This window comes from Madurella fahalii, assembly GCF_045866475.1.
Source record: "Madurella fahalii IFM 68171 DNA, scaffold_1, whole genome shotgun sequence".
NCBI lineage: Eukaryota > Fungi > Ascomycota > Sordariomycetes > Sordariales > Madurella > Madurella fahalii.
Window position 1 is genome coordinate 4,193,519 of NW_027263971.1, and position 19,341 is coordinate 4,212,859.

General features: G+C 58.7%; 4 protein-coding genes across 4 annotated transcripts; 3 read left to right on the forward strand and 1 right to left on the reverse strand.

Moving 5' to 3' along the window:
- Positions 1-1,476: 1,476 nt before the first annotated feature.
- DIS3 (exosome catalytic subunit dis3) lies at positions 1,477-4,493 on the forward strand (the record flags this gene model as incomplete). Its single annotated transcript, XM_071056732.1, has 2 exons — positions 1,477-1,672; positions 1,729-4,493. 2 exons carry the CDS (start codon positions 1,477-1,479, stop codon positions 4,491-4,493), a joined length of 2,961 nt encoding a protein of 986 aa, XP_070912833.1.
- Positions 4,494-5,000: 507 nt separating this feature from the next.
- Positions 5,001-6,733, reverse strand: NUG1 (nuclear GTP-binding protein nug1; the record flags this gene model as incomplete). Its single annotated transcript, XM_071056733.1, has 2 exons — positions 5,001-6,637; positions 6,706-6,733. 2 exons carry the CDS (start codon positions 6,731-6,733, stop codon positions 5,001-5,003), a joined length of 1,665 nt encoding a protein of 554 aa, XP_070912834.1.
- Positions 6,734-7,358: 625 nt separating this feature from the next.
- On the forward strand, positions 7,359-8,396 carry GPP1 (DL-glycerol-3-phosphatase; the record flags this gene model as incomplete). Its single annotated transcript, XM_071056734.1, has 5 exons — positions 7,359-7,489; positions 7,562-7,603; positions 7,672-7,739; positions 7,831-7,979; positions 8,052-8,396. The coding sequence occupies 5 exons, from the start codon at positions 7,359-7,361 to the stop codon at positions 8,394-8,396; spliced, it is 735 nt and encodes a 244-aa protein (XP_070912835.1).
- Positions 8,397-16,632: 8,236 nt separating this feature from the next.
- Positions 16,633-18,649, forward strand: MFIFM68171_01313 (Homeobox domain-containing protein; the record flags this gene model as incomplete). The annotated part of the gene is made up of 2 exons (XM_071056735.1): positions 16,633-16,959; positions 17,021-18,649. 2 exons carry the CDS (start codon positions 16,633-16,635, stop codon positions 18,647-18,649), a joined length of 1,956 nt encoding a protein of 651 aa, XP_070912836.1.
- Between the last annotated feature and the right edge of the window lie 692 nt (positions 18,650-19,341).

Sequence of the window (19,341 nt, forward strand, 5' to 3'; positions counted from 1 at the left end):
CTAGTGCCCGGTCTATCTTCAATGCCTTATGCATACACCTAACGTGCGGATGGACCGATTCGCCCGCGAGCCGATGCAGTTGTACATATCTGCAAGCCTCTGTCTCACTGTCTGGGGTGTCCAAGACAGGAAAGCGGGCCTTTTGGCGTGGGCGAGACAATTGTGCATCCTGATATTGTCCGAGTCGAAGACTCGAGTATTTTTGCGCGTGCACCGCGGGACCCTGGCATGCCGTGCCTTGTGTCTACATGGTTCGCTTGCGTTTTTTACGTCTCCTTGGCTCAAACAGGCAGCACGTCGCATCGAGCACGGCGCATTCGCGGGAGCTTCCATGCATGCCGACCAACTCGGACGCTTTGGCGCCCAGGCTCGAACTCGCGGGCCGGCCATGGCAGATCGAGCCCGAGAAGCCGGTGTCAAAAGACGCAGGCGAAGGACAAGAAACGCTACAGCGTCAACTATTTTTGGGAATAAGGGGAATTAATTAAGCACCCCCGCTCTAGATTCGACGTCGAGCTATCCGGTGTAAGAGCAAACGGCTATGCTTGTAGGATTGCTAGCCGGCGACAGGCCCAACTGGACGCCACGCGGGTCCGCCGTGACCCAAGATCCGTCTGCAAGCAGAAACGGACAAGGGTTTTGCAATCTGGCAAAATGTGCCGGTTGAATACGGTGCAGATCAAATGATGCAGGAAACGGACTTCTGCAATATTGCTTCGCAATTAACATGTCGACATCCGTGGTCGTCACTGTGCATGGCTCACTTTCGAAGTGACAAACAAAAGTCTCTCAAGGGGTGGGTGAGGGTTTGGAGGTTGATGTTGTTGAATTCGAGATGAGACGGCCACGGGGCCAAGATGATGCCGTGCAGCGGTCTCCGTACGGTATCACCCCGTAGACAGGTGTAGGAGGATCTAGACTGACGGTTCCCTAACGACTGAGCTCTCTTCTCAGGTTGGGGAGCATGAAACGTCGATCTACACAGTAGATATAATGACGGGCCCTCTCCACACCTTCACCCGGTCTCGTGGGGAGAGGGTGGGGAGCTGTCTCGATTAAGGAGGGGGATCGGAGAGTTGACCAAGTGAGTTGGGGAAATACAAGGTGCTTGGGACAAGGTAAGATAGGTAGACAGCCGCCGGAGTTATTGATCCAGAATTCATTCCACGTGCTAATTCTGCATACTACTAACGATGCAGTCAGTAAGGCACGTAACTACTGTCCAAATGTAGCTTTTGTCTACGAGTCCGTAGCTCTCGACGAGCCACCATGCGGGGCTTATCGATAAGATAAGATTAGATGGGCTGTCGGGCGGCGCAAATCGCGATTGGTTCGGGGGCCCCGTCAACACCAAGAAGCAGCAACCTCCACCAAAAAATGCAAGGGATGCAACCCTGAGAGACATCACATCCGTATTCAGAACGTATTCGGAGTCCGACTTGTGAAGCAGTCGTCGCGCTGCCACGCTGTCTCAAGATGGCAAGCCTCAAAAGATCGTTCGACTCGGACCCCCTCGCGGCCAACATCTCGAGCAAGGTCTACGTGAGGTCGACAAAGAGCGGGAAGGTCCAAAAGATCGTCCGCGAGGTGTACCTCCGCCAAGACATTCCATGCTCATCCAGGCTCTGCCAAAGCTGCCTCAAGGCCGCGCCTAGAGACGCAGCCGGGCGATGTGCGATACCCCCAAACGCTTGTCCGTCCTGGATCCTCGCTGACCCCCTCCTATAGCCACGCCGTTTGTTCTCTCCGAGGCGCCCGCCGGCACCAGCGCCTTCCCTCAGGGCCATTACCTGGTGCCTGACACCAATGCCTTCCTCACTGCCATGGACCTCTTCGAGCAGAGCTCGGCCTTTTACGACGTTGTCGTCCTGCAGATCGTTCTGGAGGAGTTGCGCAACCGTTCCCTGCCACTGTACAACCGCCTCATCAGCCTAACCAAGAGCGAGGACAAGCGCTTCTATGTATTCTTCAACGAGTTTCGTCTAGAGACCCACGTCGCTCGCCTAGACGGCGAGTCAGTCAACGACCGTAATGACCGCGCCGTCCGGAAGGCTGTCGCTTGGTACGGCCAGCATTTGGCCCGGACGGGGGCAAAGAAAGTTCCTGCTGTGGTCATGCTGACCAACGACCGCGATAACCTGCGGAAGGCGAAGCAGGAAGGCATTCCCGCTTGCTCCTTGGCTGACTATGTCAAGCAGCTCAAGGATGGCGAGCGGCTCCTGGATATGATCCCGGAAACCGAGGATAAGGAGGCCGTCAAGGAGAAACGGCCCGGAGAGAACCTCTACCCGGAGTTCTTCAGCATGTCCAAGGTGATGACTGGAGTGAAGAGCGGGCTGCTTCATCAGGGAACATTCAATGTTTCGCCCTATAACTACCTGGAAGGTTCGATCAGAGTGCCCGCGTTCCCCAAGGCGTTGCTCGTTCTAGGGAGGGAAAATATCAACCGTGCCATCGATGGCGACCTAGTTGTCGTAGAAGTCCTCCCCAAGGATCAGTGGAAGGAACCGTCGACCCAGGTCATCGAGGAAGACGCCATCACTAAGAACGAGAACCCAGACGCTGAGGAGGCCGAAGACTTCGTCTCGGAAAAGGAACGCAAGGCACTGCAGGAGGAAGTAAAGCGGACTCACTCCAAGACCACCGAGGGCCATGCTCAACCTACTGCCAAGGTCGTTGGCGTAGTAAAGCGGAACTGGCGTCAATACGTTGGCCACATCGACCAGTCATCCGTCAGCCAGTCGGCGCAGCAGGGCCGGAAGCAAGACACTGTTTTCGTCATTCCTATGGACAAGAAGATCCCGAAGATCCGACTACGCACACGCCAAGTGGCCGAGCTCGTCGGAAAGCGGATCCTCGTCACCATCGATGCTTGGGACCGCAGCTCCCGCCATCCCGTCGGCCATTTCGTTCGGTCCCTAGGCGAGCTAGAGACCAAGGCGGCCGAGACGGAAGCCTTGCTTCTGGAATACGATGTCCAGTACCGGCCGTTCCCCAAGACTGTCCTCGATTGTCTGCCAAAGGAAGGCCATGACTGGAAGGTGCCGCAGAGCATGGACGATCCCGGGTGGAGAGGCCGCCAGGATCTCCGCGATCTCCTCATCTGCAGTATCGACCCTGTCGGCTGTCAGGACATCGACGACGCGCTCCACTCCAGGCCGCTCCCTAACGGCAACTTTGAGGTTGGTGTGCACATCGCCGACGTGTCTCACTTCGTGAGACCCAACAATGCGATGGACGCCGAGGCCAGCATTCGCGGCACGACCGTGTACCTGGTCGATAAGCGCATCGACATGCTTCCGATGCTACTGGGAACGGATCTTTGCTCGCTCAAGCCCTATGTTGAGCGATATGCTTTCTCCGTCATCTGGGAGCTGACCCCCGATGCTGACGTCGTGGACGTGAGGTTCACAAAGTCGGTCATAAAGTCAAGGGAGGCATTCAGTTACGAGCAAGCGCAGCTCAGAGTCGATGACGATTCCCAGCAGGACGATCTCACCAAGAGCATCCGGACTTTGCTCGCCCTGTCCAAGAAGCTGAAGCAGAAGCGGCTGGACGCGGGCGCGCTCAGCCTCTCGTCGCCGGAGGTCAAGGTGCAGATGGAATCCGAGACCTCCGACCCCATTGATGTTAAGACCAAGGTGCTCCTCGATACCATGTCTCTCGTCGAGGAGTTCATGCTTCTCGCCAATGTCAGCGTCGCGCGCAAGATCTACGAGGCCTTCCCGCAGACGGCCATCCTGCGCCGGCATGGTGCACCCCCGAAAACCAACTTTGACGAACTCGCCAACCAGCTCCGAGTGAAGCGGGGCCTCGAGCTGAGCGTCGAGTCCTCGCGCGCCCTAGCCGACAGCCTCGACAGGTGCGTCGACCCCAACGAGCCCTTCTTCAACACGCTCGTCCGCATCATGGCCACGCGCTGCATGATGGCGGCCGAGTACTTCTGCTCGGGCACCCAGGCATACCCGGAGTTCCGCCACTACGGCCTCGCCAGCGAGATCTACACGCACTTCACGTCGCCGATCCGGCGGTACGCCGACCTGGTGGCGCACCGCCAGCTGGCGGCGGCCATCGAGTACGAGGCTGTCGACCCGAGCGTACGCAGCCGCGGCCGGCTCGAGGCCGTGTGCCGCAACATCAACGTGCGCCACCGCAACGCGCAGCTGGCCGGCCGCGCGAGCATCGCCTACTACGTCGGGCAAGCCCTCCGCGGCAAGGCCACCGAGGAGGACGGGTTCGTCATGAAGGTGTTTAGCAACGGGTTCGTGGTGCTCGTGCCGCGGTTCGGGATTGAGAGCCTGATCAGGCTACGGGACCTGGCCGAGCCGGAGCCGGCAGCGACGTACGATGCCGAGACGTACACCCTGACGACGAGCGGCAGCCGGGAGGTTACGGTGGAGCTGTTCCAGAAGGTGAGGGTGCGGGTGACAGATCAGAAGGACGAGACCACAGGGAAGAGGGGAGTGAAGATGGAGCTTGTGAGCGTGTATTGAGTGCGCCTGTGTACCGTGAGACTTTTGAACGTAGGCCCGACGGTACATGAATGATTCTATCTTTGGGCAATCTACCTACGTTTCCACCTCGTTACTCCGAAAAGGGCATCAAACCGGAGCCAGGAGTTGAAATCCTTTCTCTCCCATAGAAGATGTGAGAAGATGTGAGAAGATGTGACAGATCAGAAAGACAGCAGGCCTTCCCGGGGGACTGCATTTGCCCCTTCAGAGCGAGAAACATAAAAGCTGCTGTGGATCTAGCCCGGCACCGCCTAGATACAGTTCAGCTGCACCAGAGTAGAGAAAAACTCGGTATGATATCGGGCAACATTGCGTCCTAGAATCGATTATGATGCTATCTTGAGCCTACCCCTTTTTTCGACGCCTCAACGCCTAGAGCGTAAAAAAACTCCGCCACTTCCACCACCAGCCAGCCAGCCAGCCAGCCAAACAACAACAAAAGCTAGTAGTAGTAGGTAGGTAGTCAGTCAGCCAGCCAGCTCGGTGCTACTGCTCCATCTCAACCTCCGCGCCGTCCCCTGCTCCCTGACCATCACCGTCATCATCTCCCCACAGGCCCTCAAGCTTGAACTCTTTGGCCCACTCAGTCACGATCTCCTTTTGGTCGGCCATGACCTCCTCGTCCGCGATCCTGGCCGGCTTCTGCCCGCCGCCAGCCGCCGCCGGTGGTTGCGGCGCGGGCGCGTCCACCCACCCCTGGATCCGCCCGTCCCGCCAGTCGGTGACGACGGTTATGGCAGCCGCTCGGATGTTGGGCACGCCGCCGCGGCCGAGGCGCCCGCGCTTGCGCGCGACCTGGACCAGGAAGTCGGTGGTGGCGTCGCCGCTGTCCGGGCTGGCCAGCAGGGGCGGGAGGTCGTAGACCTGGATCATGCGCTGCAGGAGATCCGGGGTGGCCGAGAGGCGGCGGAGCAGGAGGGCGACGGCGGGGACGGGGTCGTCGATCTGCTTGGGGGGCACGGCGTTGAGGAGGACGAGGTGGGCGTGGGCCTCGGTGGGGTTCTTGGGGACGAAGGCCGAGGGGGAGCTGGTGGAGGGGAAGACGATGCCGGGGGAGTCGAGGAGGGTCAGCCTGCTGTCGATCTTGACGGCGCGGATCGAGGTGGTGACGCCCGCCTCGGCGCCGGCGGGGCAGGCCGCGCGCTGGCTCCGCGCGCTGCCGCCGAGGCGCGAGAGGAGCGCGTTGATGACGCTGGACTTGCCCACGTTGGGGTAGCCGATGACGCCGACCGAGATGGCGCGCTTGAGGTTCCGCGAGGCGGCGTACGACTTGAGCGCGCGGAAGAGCGCCGCGCTCGTGCTCTGCACCGTGATGTCGCGGTGGTTGAATGTGTGCGCGTTGGGGGCGGGCCCGGAGGCGCGCAGGGGGAGGGTGGGGAAGAAGCGGCGCAGGTGGGCGAGCCAGCCGCGGAGGACGGGCGGCGGGACCAGGTCGACCTTGTTGAGCACCAGGATGAGACGCTTGCCGCCGCCTGCCGCCGCCATGACGGACCGCTCGACGTCGCGCGAGCGCGTCCCCTCCGGGTCACGGGCATCGAGGACGTAGAGGATGACGTCGGCTTGCTCAACAACCTGCTTGAAGACCTTGTCATAGGCCTTGCGGGACGAGGCGCCACCGGGCACTTCGATGACGTCTGCTTCCGCTTCGTCCTCGGAGTCTTCATCTTCCTCGTCGTCGTCCATCTCATCCCCGCTCCGCAATTCCTTCTCGTACTGCTCGGCGGCCTTCTTGGCGCTGGCGACAAGAGCCGCTAGCGGATTGGATTCGTCGATGTCGCTACCGTCCTCATCCATGGCGTCGTCGATGTCGGACGCCTCAAACTCGCCAATAACATCGTCATCCATGCGTTCGTCGGCGCCGTCATCTTTCTGCGCCGTGTTCGCCGCCTTGGCGAGCTCGCGGCGGCGCTGCTGCTCCTCTTTCCTCCGGGCGCGATCCTCCTCGATCTGGTGCAGGAGTTTCTCCTTGTAGGGGAACAGATTAGGAATGCCGGGATCCTTCTTCAGCTTGCTTCGCCATTCCGGGTTCTTCTTGGCGAGCTTCCTCTGCTTGCGCTGCTTCGCGGCCGAAGCCTTCTCGATCTTGTGGCGCAACCGGACCGGCGTCCGCTTGGACTTGGGCTCTGTGGGCTGCCGTTAGCATGTGGGGAGGCAAAATTGGGTGACATATGTCTCAGAGGAAGCTACCGACTTTTCGGCTTGTTTATTGACCCGGCCATTGCTGCCAATTTGCGATCCCCTCGTAGATACGCTTTGGCTCGGACACTGTACCGCACTTTGGAAGTCAAAAAATTATGGTGGTTTGAAAATTTGTGCCAGTGCTCACCGCCCCGATAAGCATTCTTATCTGCCGAAACCCCCACACTGCCCCTCTTCCCAGCACATTTGAATATCGTGCAACAAAATCGCCGATCACCTCCGGCTCTGCAGCGCTGAATCCACAGGGCCTCAGTTGTTAGCGGTGCTTGTGGGCTGTAGGCTATAACTTCCGAAGGTACATTGGAACGGGCCGATTTGATGCTGGACACCCTTCGAATCCGAGCCCGGAAAGGGTTAGGGTCCGAACCTAGAGACTGTAGAGGCGGAGTTGCCCAATTTGTTAAGCGCGAACATGTGGATGCGTTCCTGCTTGACGGGATTCCGATGACGAGCCGACGTGCTTCGTCTCGCCCGAGTCTAAAAACCTCAAATACCAGCTTCATTCTCCTTGGTAGTCACCTCTGACTGCCTACCTCAACAAGAGTTTACTTCTCTGACAATCATACCTAGGACACTATAAACATACATCGTAGTTGCATCTACATTTCCCGAACAACCGCTGAGCGAACGGAACAGACTCTCAGAATGGACAGCACGGCGCCAATAGTATCCGACTTTTCCGCGCCACCCGAGGCCGTCACCTTTGATGGGCTCCTCTTTGACATGGACGGCACTATCATCGATTCCACCGATGCCGTTGTCAAACATTGGGAGACGTAGGTACCTAGGGAAACAGTTTTCCCGGCCGGCTTCAGTGTTATGTGTCCGTGTGGCTAATAGATGGTCAGCGTCGGCAAAGAAATTGGCGTCGACCCAGTAGTCATCCTGCAGTACGTGCACGCATCATGTACTATGTATGCTTCCTCGCTCCGCAGTGTTGCTGACTCGGCATCTCCAGAACTTCTCATGGACGAAGGTCGATAGACATGCTCAAAGTCTTGGCCCCTGAAAAGGCAAACTGGGAATGTGAGTCAACCGCTCCCTTTTCTCCTATAGGACGCCATGTTCCGGGGACTGAGCGATAACCCATCTTAAACCGAAGCTGACAACACTCCAGACATCCGGCACATGGAGGGCCTCCTCCCCAAACACCACGGTGCCGACGCCGTCGAGATCCCCGGGGCTAGGTCCCTCCTCCAAGAACTGATCGCCCGCTCCGCCCCTTGGGCAATTGTCACGTCGGGCACAGTTCCCCTCGTGACAGGCGTATGCCCCCCCCCCTTCCCACCCATCAACATCCCGATTAGAAACCTCTTACTAACTGTTCCCCACCAAAAGTGGCTGAACGTCCTCAACCTCCCCACCCCAGAATACCTCGTCACAGCCGAGTCCGTAGCCGACGGTAAGCCGGACCCCGCCTGCTACCGCCTCGGGCGCGAGCGGCTCAATCTGAGCGGCGACGACAAGCAAGTGCTTGTCCTTGAGGACAGCCCGGCGGGGATCAGGGCGGGCAAGGCGGCAGGCTGCAAGGTCCTAGCTGTCGTGACTAGCCACACTGTGGAGCAGGTGCTGAGCGCGGAGCCGGACTGGGTGGTGCGGGATTTGGCATCTGTGAGGCTGCTGCGGACCGAAGAAGGGGGCAAGGTGACGTTGGAGATCAGGGATGCGTTGGTGAAAGCCTAGGGGGTTGCAAGGGGAAAAGGGGGTGGGTGAAGGGCAAAATACGCGGACGAAAGACTGGGTTTGCTCGACCACGGCGCGTTGATAGATATGGATAGAGAGAATCACCAGAGGACGAACCTGGGACGTTCCGACAGGGCAGTTCAGGGCCCCAAGACATGTCTCCTGTGGCAGTTTCAGTACATCTCGCCGTTCGCTTGCTGAAAGGTAGGTCGGGACAAGAAGCCTCGTCTCGTGCCGGCAATAAGGAGCCAATGCCCCGCCCTGCGCTTTCCGTCCGGTTTTCCCCTCTCCCAGCGCCCTTCCCAACTCGAACAACATCCGATACCTCGGTCACGGGATCAGTATCAGACTCGCACTCGCCACCCCACCCCCTCCTCCTCCTCCTCCACCAGCTCCGTCTCTGCCGCGACCAGCCGTGAACTTTTCAGCTTCAAAAATTCCCAAGCCGGTATTCCGTTGGAGTGTAGAAAGTTTAGAATCACCTCAGCCGGTCCAAGCCGTTTTGTGAGTTGCCATGTCTAGTCAGATGACACATTGTGCGGCCAGGTGGTCCTCCCCTTTTTTTTCAATTTTTTTTCCCCCTCTTAAGTTCGTGTGTGGCGGCGTGTCAGCCAGGTTTTTTCAACCCAATACCACCAAACTACTACCCCAGTTGATCGACACTGCATTCTCCCCTCGCAGCATAGCGTAGCCTGCCAGTTAGCTGGGGTTCAGCGTGGTGTTGTGTTGTTCTGGAAGATTTTGTGGGGAGGGGTTGCCCTTGTGTGGACTTTTCTCCTTTCCCACCCACCCGCTCTCCGCAACCACTACCTCGCTCGACCACGCGACCCATTCCGCGTATGACGGCGAGCCGGGGTCTAGAATACCGGACATCCCGTGTGGTGGCGGTGGTGGAGGACGAGGAGGAGGAGGAGGAGGCGGGGACGGGAAGGGCGGATGTCAACCTTTCTCTGTGTGTGTGTGTGTCTCTCTTAACTTCTAGCGCCGCTGCTGCCCGTTGCCGATGCCGCTGACGCCGCCGGCGTGCAGGCCAGCTCATGACGGGGCGAGTGGCAAGTCGGCTCGCCTTGCTCTTCCCTTCCCCGCTCTTCGGACCCCTCCAGGCGGCCTCTCCTCGTGGGGAGCTGACGCTCAGGTGAGGCTGGACCTTGTTCATATGTGTATCTATCCCCCGCATCCGGAGTCCTGGAAGGTGTGTAAATTATGTGGATTACGTGGGCAGGGGGGGGATTGTGCCGCACTGCGGGAGGGAGGGAAGATCATGCCCTAGCTGGGTTGGTTCCCGTTGCCCTTTTCCCGGGGTTTGGTTTCCTCTAACGTATGAGGGTTGGTCGGGCCATGACGGATTTCTTGGTGAGCCCACCTCTTCATCTTTTCATGAGAGTAAGAAGTTGACACATCTGGTATGGTTCGGTAGAGAGAGGTGTGGTGATTCGTAAGGAATCCCATGGGGCGGTCACACAGTAGGTGACGCGGATAAGACATGAGAATAAGCCTCCGTCCTAGGCCGTCCAGCTGGGCATCTCTCCTGGCTCGGTTTCGTTGGGATGGCAGTGAATGGCAAAGCGATACATAACATTGAAGTTGCATGACGTTGGGGCTGATATTGCGGTCTTGGGGATACGGTGTGATGACGGATCGTGGTAGGGATGAGGGAACCAGAGATGGGCGCTGCAAGGTCGCACAGTGTCGTATGAACGCAGGTCCCGTGTGACCAGTTGACGAGAAGCGGGGCGTGCTGGGCAGCTGGGCAGCTGTGCACACTGTGTGCCTGAACGCTTATCTGCATGCGGGCCCTTTTTGACAGGGCGGATATGGTCGGCGATCTGCGTAACGTCGGGCTCAGGCTGGGGCAAATCTGTTCCTGCAGATCGAGGTCTCGACTGGGACGCCAATTGCCAATTACCAATGACGGGCGCCTATTTCGCTCGACTCAAAGCCGCCGGGTGTGATACAACCCTTAAACAGACCTCGTCAAATTAGCAGTAGGTGTCGATGCCAGGCGGAGTAGTCACAGTCTTTCAGCCTCAGAATAGGTCGGCAGGAAAGGAATGCGACGCGAGATGGGCGCGAGACAAGTTAGACACGGGGCCAAGCGTAGTGGCGTTGCAAGGGGGGGCCGCCGTTGTCCGATTTTCGCCCTTTCCCCCAGCCGCCCCTGCGCAGTGGGCTTCGTCCGCGTTGGAGATTCGCGGGTCTGTCCCTGCCCGGAGTTAGCTGCAGGAACAAGAGACAGCGGAGGTGCTTGTTTCTCCTGGGAGGAGACGCAAATAATCGGTGATTCGAGGGATGCACCGCTAGGTTTAGCATGCTCTAGATGGCGGGTCTGGTACTATTAGAAAGTTGTAAGTCAATGCGGCTCAAAACAAACATAATTAGAACGCGGAGCGGCGCAAATGAAGATTTAGATTGATCCCCCACATCGAGATCATCTTTCCACGCAGACTTCTCTCCGGTTCCGACGACGGCCAAGCCAGCGTGATACGCCCCTGAGGGAAACCCGTGAGTCCACAGTGGGGAACAGGCATCCATTCACAAAGCCGCGGGCAGCTAATTCCAACCATTTCTTACGGTTTCCCTTCTCTGCTCGGTGATGTGTGCTTGGGTTGGTGCGCGAGACGCCCGTGGGGGAAGGCTTTCTCGAGAGACCAACCGAGCGCACCCACGGGTGGTGATCTGTGCGGATCCAATGCAGGGGTAGCTAGTGGATCAACAAGACGGGAGGATTGCAAGTATCCCCAGGTACCTCCCGCGCTGCGGATACACGGCACAAAGGCATGCATCTGTTCCGGCCAGGGATACTGTGGACAAGGTTCCCTTCCGGAAACACGTGGCCGCCGGGTCCAGAAAATGAATCTCAATCTCCCCCCCTCTCCCCCCCGTGGACGTGCCCCATCGCGATTTCAGGCCACGCGCATAGCCCTGGAGCTCATTGGGCTCCGTCGCTCGGTGATGACTTGAGAGCGCGTTAAGTAGTAGTCCCTAATCTTGATTCTTTTTGCTTCTTTGCTGCGAAGCGACACATCGTGCGCTGCGAGCAGTTGTAGCCAACTGTTGACAATCACGAAAGCGAGCATGGGATGAGAATGAGAAACCCGTTCCCCTGCCGAGCTGATTGCCTGCTTCAGCACACTCATGGCAGCGTCGCAGTCGGGACTTTCTCTGCTTCAGCTCCCGGGCCCCCGCGCACCACGGCAGAACTTCCGTGAGCGGCCAGTTGCCGTCGAGCCTCGCATCCGTCGGCTGCCCGCCAATGCCGGTGTCGGTGGGGTGTGAGACTCGTGGCCCCCAAACGAGTCCTGCCCGAGGGACGAGCAAGTCATCCGGGGCTTGACGGTGAAACCGACCAAGACAACAAAACATCCCCGGTTGCTTATATGCCCCGGCTGCTCTGTGCCATAGTCCTACCTTTCGTGGTGGATGGCTCGCTCGAATCCCGTCAGACTGATCCATTGCTGCTGCCCACCGTTCCGGTCTTTGTTGGTGTGTATTTGGGAGATACGCTCGGCTGCGTCGTAGGCCGTCCAATGAGGGCGCCAACGCGGACGAGTCCCTCAGCAACCCAAACGGCTTGGGGCGGACCCGAACATCCCGGGATGGGTCGCCAGCTCACTCCAACTTTGGGGCTTGATTTGGGACCGGATCTTTTGCTGCTGCTCTCGTCATGCTCACACTGCGTAACATCGTTCTTGGCGGGGCCACCATGGCCCATGCTTAGTTTTGTGTCTGTCTCCAGAGACTGCTCTCTTTGGGACAACAGCACAAGCACGGGGACTGGCGCTGTCACTGTTTTGCCGCCTTTCTACCACCTTGGAACGCGGCGCCGTAAATAATTGCGGCCCACATTGCTGGAGCCAGTGGTTTCGACCTTTCCTCGCTTCTTAATCTCCTCGCAGCAGAATATTCCTTTTATTCGATCGGTGGTGATGGTGATATCACGCCTCCGCACTGGTTCTGGCCATTATAAGGTTTGTCGGGATCGGCAGAGATCGACCGATGCTGGGCGGCGCTGAAGTGATCAGCAGTCGAACAAGGCTTGCCCGGACTGACCCACTGGTCCATCTCCCGCGCCCGCTCCAGCAACATCTTTTCAATGTTATCCAACAGGGAACCCACCTTCAGGTTCCAGGTCGATCTCGACCTTGCTTTAACCGATCGCACGAAAACTGTGATGACCTCGAGTGTGTTGCCCCGAGGTGATTGGAGCCCCTTGACGCCCGCTCACTTATTCTTCGCCTTTACTTTTCATTTCTCTCGTGCGCATTGTCTGCTCATCACTCCGATCGGCTTAACACATCGTTCTTTTTCATTTCTTCAATGCCGAACCACTCCTCCCAAATCAGTTGCTGCGCTGCGGGAGCTGTTGCGACCCCACCATTGACAGAACGGTACGATGTCACCGTCTACAGCGTCTTAACGTACATCTTAAGAAAATCCTTGGGCTGTGGGGGGACGGGCGGATTTGGGTTTGGTAGCCAAACAGATTGCCGCTTTCAAGCCACAGAAAGCTAGGCATGCCGACCGCAAACGAAAACCAGCCCCTTTGTGGTGGGACACGAGAATCAGCCTGGCACCGTCAACGACTCTTGCTGACCCGACAGTGGCAGGCAGCTGCCGGCGAGGTTGGCTCGCCGATTTCTGGACAGTGCGGGCCCGAAGTCGAGGCGTCCAAGTTCGAGCGGGCGGTTGCGTGCATCCGTCGTGTTGCAGTGATGTCGTCCATCCCAGTTCGCAGTGAGCTCATCAGAGATTGGCATAGTGCACACAGGCAGCCCCGGCGAACCTCTGTGCTGGCACCCATCGTTGCTCTGGCTGACCCGTCCACTGCGACGGATGGCCCCTGCTTGTTTGGTTCCCCAATCAGAACCTTCGCCTAGGAGCAAAGACCCCACTTCTCCGAAGTTGGAAGCAAGAACGGGTGCCAGAAATAGCAGCGCAGCTCCCATGTGCATCTTGTGTCACTCTGCGGCGTCGCCCCGTGATTTCTTGTGTGTGTACCCGCATCTCTTGCCGTCCTCCAGCTCGCAACTTCGCTGACAAGGTAGGACGAAGGCGATGTATTGTGAGCGGTTGGGTCAGCGCTGCATGTTCTAGGTGCATTTGGATGGAGTGAGGCTGTATGCTGTGCCAATCCAGGGGCTTTCTCAGCAGGCGGAGGGGCATGGTGAGAAACGGAGCGAGAAGCCCAGTCGTGATGCGACCTGTGCGTGAAATGAGACAGACCCGTCCGAGTCAGTGGTCTCCTCTGAGCGCTGGACACTTGAAATTGTCGCTCAATCAGCGGCACGGGAACGGAATGCCGTGTGCCGATGGGTGGGCGTCCGTACGCAATCTCCACTCTACACTAGAATCTCTGCGGGACGGGGCGGTGTCGACGCCCCGCGCAAACTACACAACTGAGCCAGTCGGTGAGCATCACGGCATGCGGGGCCCATGCATATCATTGTCCGAGAGGGGAAGCAAGCCGTCCCAAAGAAAAAAAAAAAAATGCAGAGGCTTTTTTGCGTGATTCCCCCTCGTGGGCAGTCTTGCTGCCCGCTTACAAGAGTGGTTTGCTTGCCACCTCGGAATCGGGTTCTGGTTTTTGCTCTCCAGCCCCAGGGTCACAGTAGGATGCGGCCGCGATGCTGGTGAATGATTCGGCGGCGCTCACATCAGCGGGGCAAGCCCGCTGTGCCATCAGACGACTTCTGGATTGCAGACCGCCAGGGCGTCAAGGCCAGATGCCAATTTGCACGAATCAGGCGTAGTGATAAGCGAACTGACCCACAAGCAGGGAACGAAGCAGCAGGAAACCAGGGCTCACCAGTCGGAGACAACCCACTCACCAAAGAGCCTGGTTCGTTCCCCACGATGATTTCCCACGACCGGGCTCATCTCTCACCACTCAACCAGGAACAGCGGGCGAGGCAAGGCGGACAGCACTCGCCGACAGGGATGAATTCGCACTGCCTTGAGATTGCAGCCCGGGACAGCAAGGAACCCCAAGCTTGTGCTTGGAGACGTATCCGGCGGTCGGCTACGCAGTAAAGCGAGAAGCATCGAGGGCCGCTCCCTGGCCTGTTCGCTTTTGACTGTTCAGCACCTTTCAAGCCAGTCAGTGTAAGACAGGGAAGCCCGAGTTTTAAAGTCTTGATGAAACACGGCCAGGAACCGAGCTTTGTGAGGAAGAAACGGTCAAGGCTCTGCGGCTGGGTCCGACATAGCGATCCGGCAACGCGGCCGCGGCGGCACCCACCGAGCTCCTGTGGGCTGGGTTGTCAAACCCGAGAGCGCGGGACCGGGTTGCCAATGTGTTGGTAGTGTAGCTGCTATTTCCATCAATTGCGTGTTCTTGGGTTTGGCGTTCTGGTTTCTCTGCAACTCGTTGTTTGCTCGAGGCGTTTTGGCCGGTAGACGAGGCGAGGGAGAGGCACGTTCCAACTCTTTCGCCTGCAGTCGGCGCGCCGAGGTCATCGGGTTGCAGCGACCCGACCACTCGCCTTGCCCCAGCGCGGGTGCCCACATGCCAGGGACGGCAGGGACCTGGCGCCCGGACCCCACGCAAAATTGTGCTAACTGTGCGGGCACAGTGGGCAACGGACAGGATGGCAGGCGTGCCAGATGGTTGAGCCAGCCTCATCCAATTGGGCAGCGCAGAGGGCCCTTGGCTGACACCTTCTAGGTAGCCTGCCGGCATCGCGGACAGGAAAAGTCTCCGTGGCAATCTACAACCGCTCGTTGGGCGACGCAGCAAGTGTGAAAGGCGGAGAAACGTCTTTTCCTCGTCGCGCCTTGGCATTGAACAGCTGTTTCAGGCCTTGTTCTTGTTCAAGGGATTGCCCTGCGCCATTGCCTGTCGGGTTCCGTCCTCATTCTGTCTCCCGTCTTGACCTTCCAGGCGGGATTCTGGGCCTGACCCGAGGCAAGATGTCGGCTTGCGGGCTCGTCGTCTTCTCGCAACGCGGCGACCCCGCCAGGCTGCCTCTTGCTCAGCAACGACGTGGGAACTTTCGGGGTGTTGCAGTCCTCGCGATGCACCCGATGCAATGGCCACGCTTTGCCATGCACATGTATACTATTGCCGCTCGTTCAGCTCAAGCTCCAAGGCGCGCTGTGCTGAAAGCCGCTGTGGGAAGACACGGCTGCCCCGCTGACCGGGGGCCCGGGGCATGTACAGCCGCGTATGAATGTCCGCAGTACGTACATAGTGTGTGTCTTTGTGTGCGTGTGCCGTGTGCGTGTGCTTGTGGGTGTGTGTGTGGGTGTGCGTCTGTTTGTGTGTGCTGCTGCATCTCTGCTCTCATGTACCCTGGCCCAACGTCCAGACGGGGAGCTCGGCAAGCCAGCAAGCCAGGCAGACAGGGTGGGGTTTCCTGTCCCAAGACGGTCCCGCTCGCTCGCCTGCAAGTGTTCTGTGCTGGTTCCACAGCAATAAAAAACCAGCCCCGGGGAGCTGGTCGCCCCAGCAGCTTTAGCTCCCTAGGGTACCTGACCTTTCACAGTGCAGCGCTCCGTACCCGGAGGTACATACCCTGGTGGCAGGACACCAACCCTTGTCCCTGTTGAGGATCGTTCGCCCACCTGTGGCATCCCCCTGCCCACAGGCCGTCCCGTCGTCGTCTTGACGCGGCATCGAACACGACGATGAAGTGATGTTGTGAAGCGGCCAGTGTCTGTAGTACAACACCAACTGCCCCCTGTCCCGAACACCCCCCCCCCCCCCTTCCCCCCTTCCAACCTACCCCTTCGCTTGTCTTGCCCTGTCGTGATTTGAGACTGCAATGCTGCTGCTCTGCAGGCCCCCAAAGTCCTCAGCAGATGAGCCGATGTGAGAGAAACCGAACGGCAAGAACCCTGTTTTCATCGTGCGCGAGCCTCGCCCACTCTCGCCCACTCTCGCCCTCTCTGGACCCTCTCTGGACCCTCTCTGGACCCTCTCCCTCGCCCCTCCTCCACCGGCCCGTCGCCCAGACTTAAACTGGTTAACTTCCTCGGCCAGGTGCCACACCATCCTAGTTTCGTGGCTCTGGGATCCTGATCGGGCCCACACGTTCTTTGACTTCCGCTTCCTCTTCCCCCTCCCATATCTCCCACGCGGCTGCTGTCACCTCGTCCATCTAACCCCGAGTCACTCTTTTGGTTGTCCGCCAACTGCCAATCGAACCCCCCCCAAAGATATCGCAGAGACGCCGTCTTGTAAATTCTCTCCAGGACGCCTCCTTCACACAGTAGTTCGCCGGAGAAGGCGGACATCATGGACATGGACTATATGGATCACTACCGCCAGCGCTATGCCGGCCTGGCCATGCATCCCTACGGCCACCAGCAGCAACCGCAGTCGCAAGGGCCGCAGCACCCGTACTGGAATCAGCTAATGGCGTACTACCAACATCAACAGAGGACGGCGGCGCTGATGGGTCAGGGAAACATGCACCTCTCCAAGCCAACAGAGCCCAAGCCGAGATTAGCAAAGGACGAAGTGGAACTGCTGGAGCGCGAATTCGCAAAGAACCCGAAGCCAAGTAGCAGCACCAAGCGGGAATTGGCCGAGCAGATGGGCGTCGAGGTACCCCGGATAAACGTTGGTTTTCCACAGGAGACGAGCCCCATGGCAAAGGTACCGAGCTGACACGGTGTGATAGAACTGGTTTCAGAACCGCCGCGCAAAGGAGAAGCAGATGAGGAAGACGGCCGAGTTCGAGGCGCAGCAGGCGAGGGAAAGGGCGGCGTCCGAGGCCAAATCAAGCGACGAGCAGGACCAAGGCGTAGTGAGCGAGTTCTACGGCTTAAGCAACCAGCACCAACCATTGGCCCCGTCCACTGCCACCTTTGGGGATGACGAGGATGCAGGCGATAGCGACGATGCGGCATCCCGCCGCGAACCCGTCAATCCGACTGCTCCGGCTGAGATGTCGGCGCAAGCCAGGGAGACCCCAGATGGTTCTGATTGCGATGGTTTCGTTCGTATCAAGTACGAATCTTCAGCTTCGCCAGCCCATCACCCACAAGGCATAACCGAGCTAGCATCGCCAGCACCCATCTCGGGCTCGTTCGGTCCGGCTGAGACGCAAGCCGAGTTTCCACATCCGACAGCCTTTGCGTATAGACCAGCAGACGGGACGATGCTGGATGGTCTCCAAGGCCCGGACTTTGAATCCCTCCAGGCGCACGGCGGTATGGGCATGGGCGATGCAGCCGCATTCAGTCCGTTTTCTGAGCAGGACTACTTCGTCACCCCGTCCGTCTCGCAGTTCCCACCAGAGATGGTGGCCACGAGCGCGCCGAGCCACAGCGGACGCCACCACCCGCTCAGGCATTACACATCAGACGAGAGCCTGGCACACTCGGACGCCGTTTCACCCACCTCGATGCCCGAGTCCCCCTCGACCGTGTCCGACTTACGCTTCAAGTCCCCTCCTCCGCCCGCCGATATCGCCGGCCGTCGAAAGATGCGCCGGCCGGCGCCGCTCGGACCTTCATCCCTCAGGGTTGGCCCGGGGCCCAAGACAGGTATCGACGCGCAAAGGAGGACAGACACGGCGAGCCCGATGAGGAGAATTTCGTCGGCAACGGGGAGCCTCTGCGGGCGAGTACAAAAGACCTTCATGGGGCCGCCGGGGCCGCGGTCGCCCTTCGCCACGGATAGGACCAAGGAGGCGCTCCTCCAAAGTCTCCAGGGCACCACTACTACCGGCCAGGCCGCGATGATGGCGTCTCTAAACAGCGCCATGTCCCCGATCAGCTCGGACGGCCAATGCTCTGGGGAGAGCACAGTGATTGCGAACGTCTCGGACGAGGAGCAAGGCTACCCATTCGGTTCTTTAGGAGCCATGGGTGGGCTGCCCACGTACAAGACGGAGCCGAGCATCAAGACGACGCCGCCGGGCACGCCAGGTGTCCCGATGGGCTTCCACGAGCCCTACTTCCCCGGCTCGATGGACCACACGTGGAATTTCGTGCCGCAAGACGAGCCACTGCCGACGCCCAGCCTCTGCAGCCACGGCGGATCCGAGCTCGAGTTCTCGATGGCGCCCCAGCTGCCGGGCTACATAGCCAGCCAGCCGGTGACGCCCTCGTTCCCTCCGACTCTGGGGCCGGCGTACAACGGCTTCTTTGGCACCAGCCTGGGAGCGCACACCGAGTACCACTTCCCCGACTCGTCGTATCAGGCCGAGTCGTCCACCCGGTCCTCGCCCGTCGCGCCCCCGAGGTCTAAGCAATTCCAGTTTGCGCAGAACATTACTCCCCAAGACTTCACCGACAAGCCATGAAGGGGGGCCAGCAACTGGCGACACTTTGTACGTTTTCTGAGGCATTTGACGTCGATACCTCCCGGAGGCCTCGGCTTATATTTTGGCATCCCAAGTACCAAGGGATTTGCTTTGTACTAACAACTTTTTCCATTGTTTTTCGCTCTCTCTCTCTCTCTCTCTCTCTCTCTCTCTCTCTCTCTCTCTCTCTCTCTCTCTCTCCCCCCCCCCCCCCCCCATCCCGGGCGACAAAACAAAATCTCGGATCCATATATTTTGGGGGTGGACACATCGGAACTGGAACACCATCTTTCGTTCTTGTTTCCTTTGATATATATACTGTCCGGGATCTGGAGGGTCTTCTTTTCTTGCAGCTTATACACGTGGCTGATGAACCGAAACAAATCAACAATACCAACCAAAACCACTGCCACTACAAGAAAAGACCGAGCGAGCGCCTTTCGTCTTTCTAATGTAATGATAAATGGGGTAAAAGTGGGGATTCGCGGCTCGTTTTTTTTTTTTTCTTTTTTTTTCTTCTCTTTTTCTTCCCTCTTTTTTCCTTTTCGTTCTGGATACCCCTCTGTAGGGATAGGAGAGTGGAGAGAGAAAAAGAGAGAGTGAGGGGTGGGGCAAAATAAACAAGACAGCCGACTCCTGGTGTCTTCGCACCTTTCCAACCCCTCATCTCGTCTCCTTCCTTACAACCTACG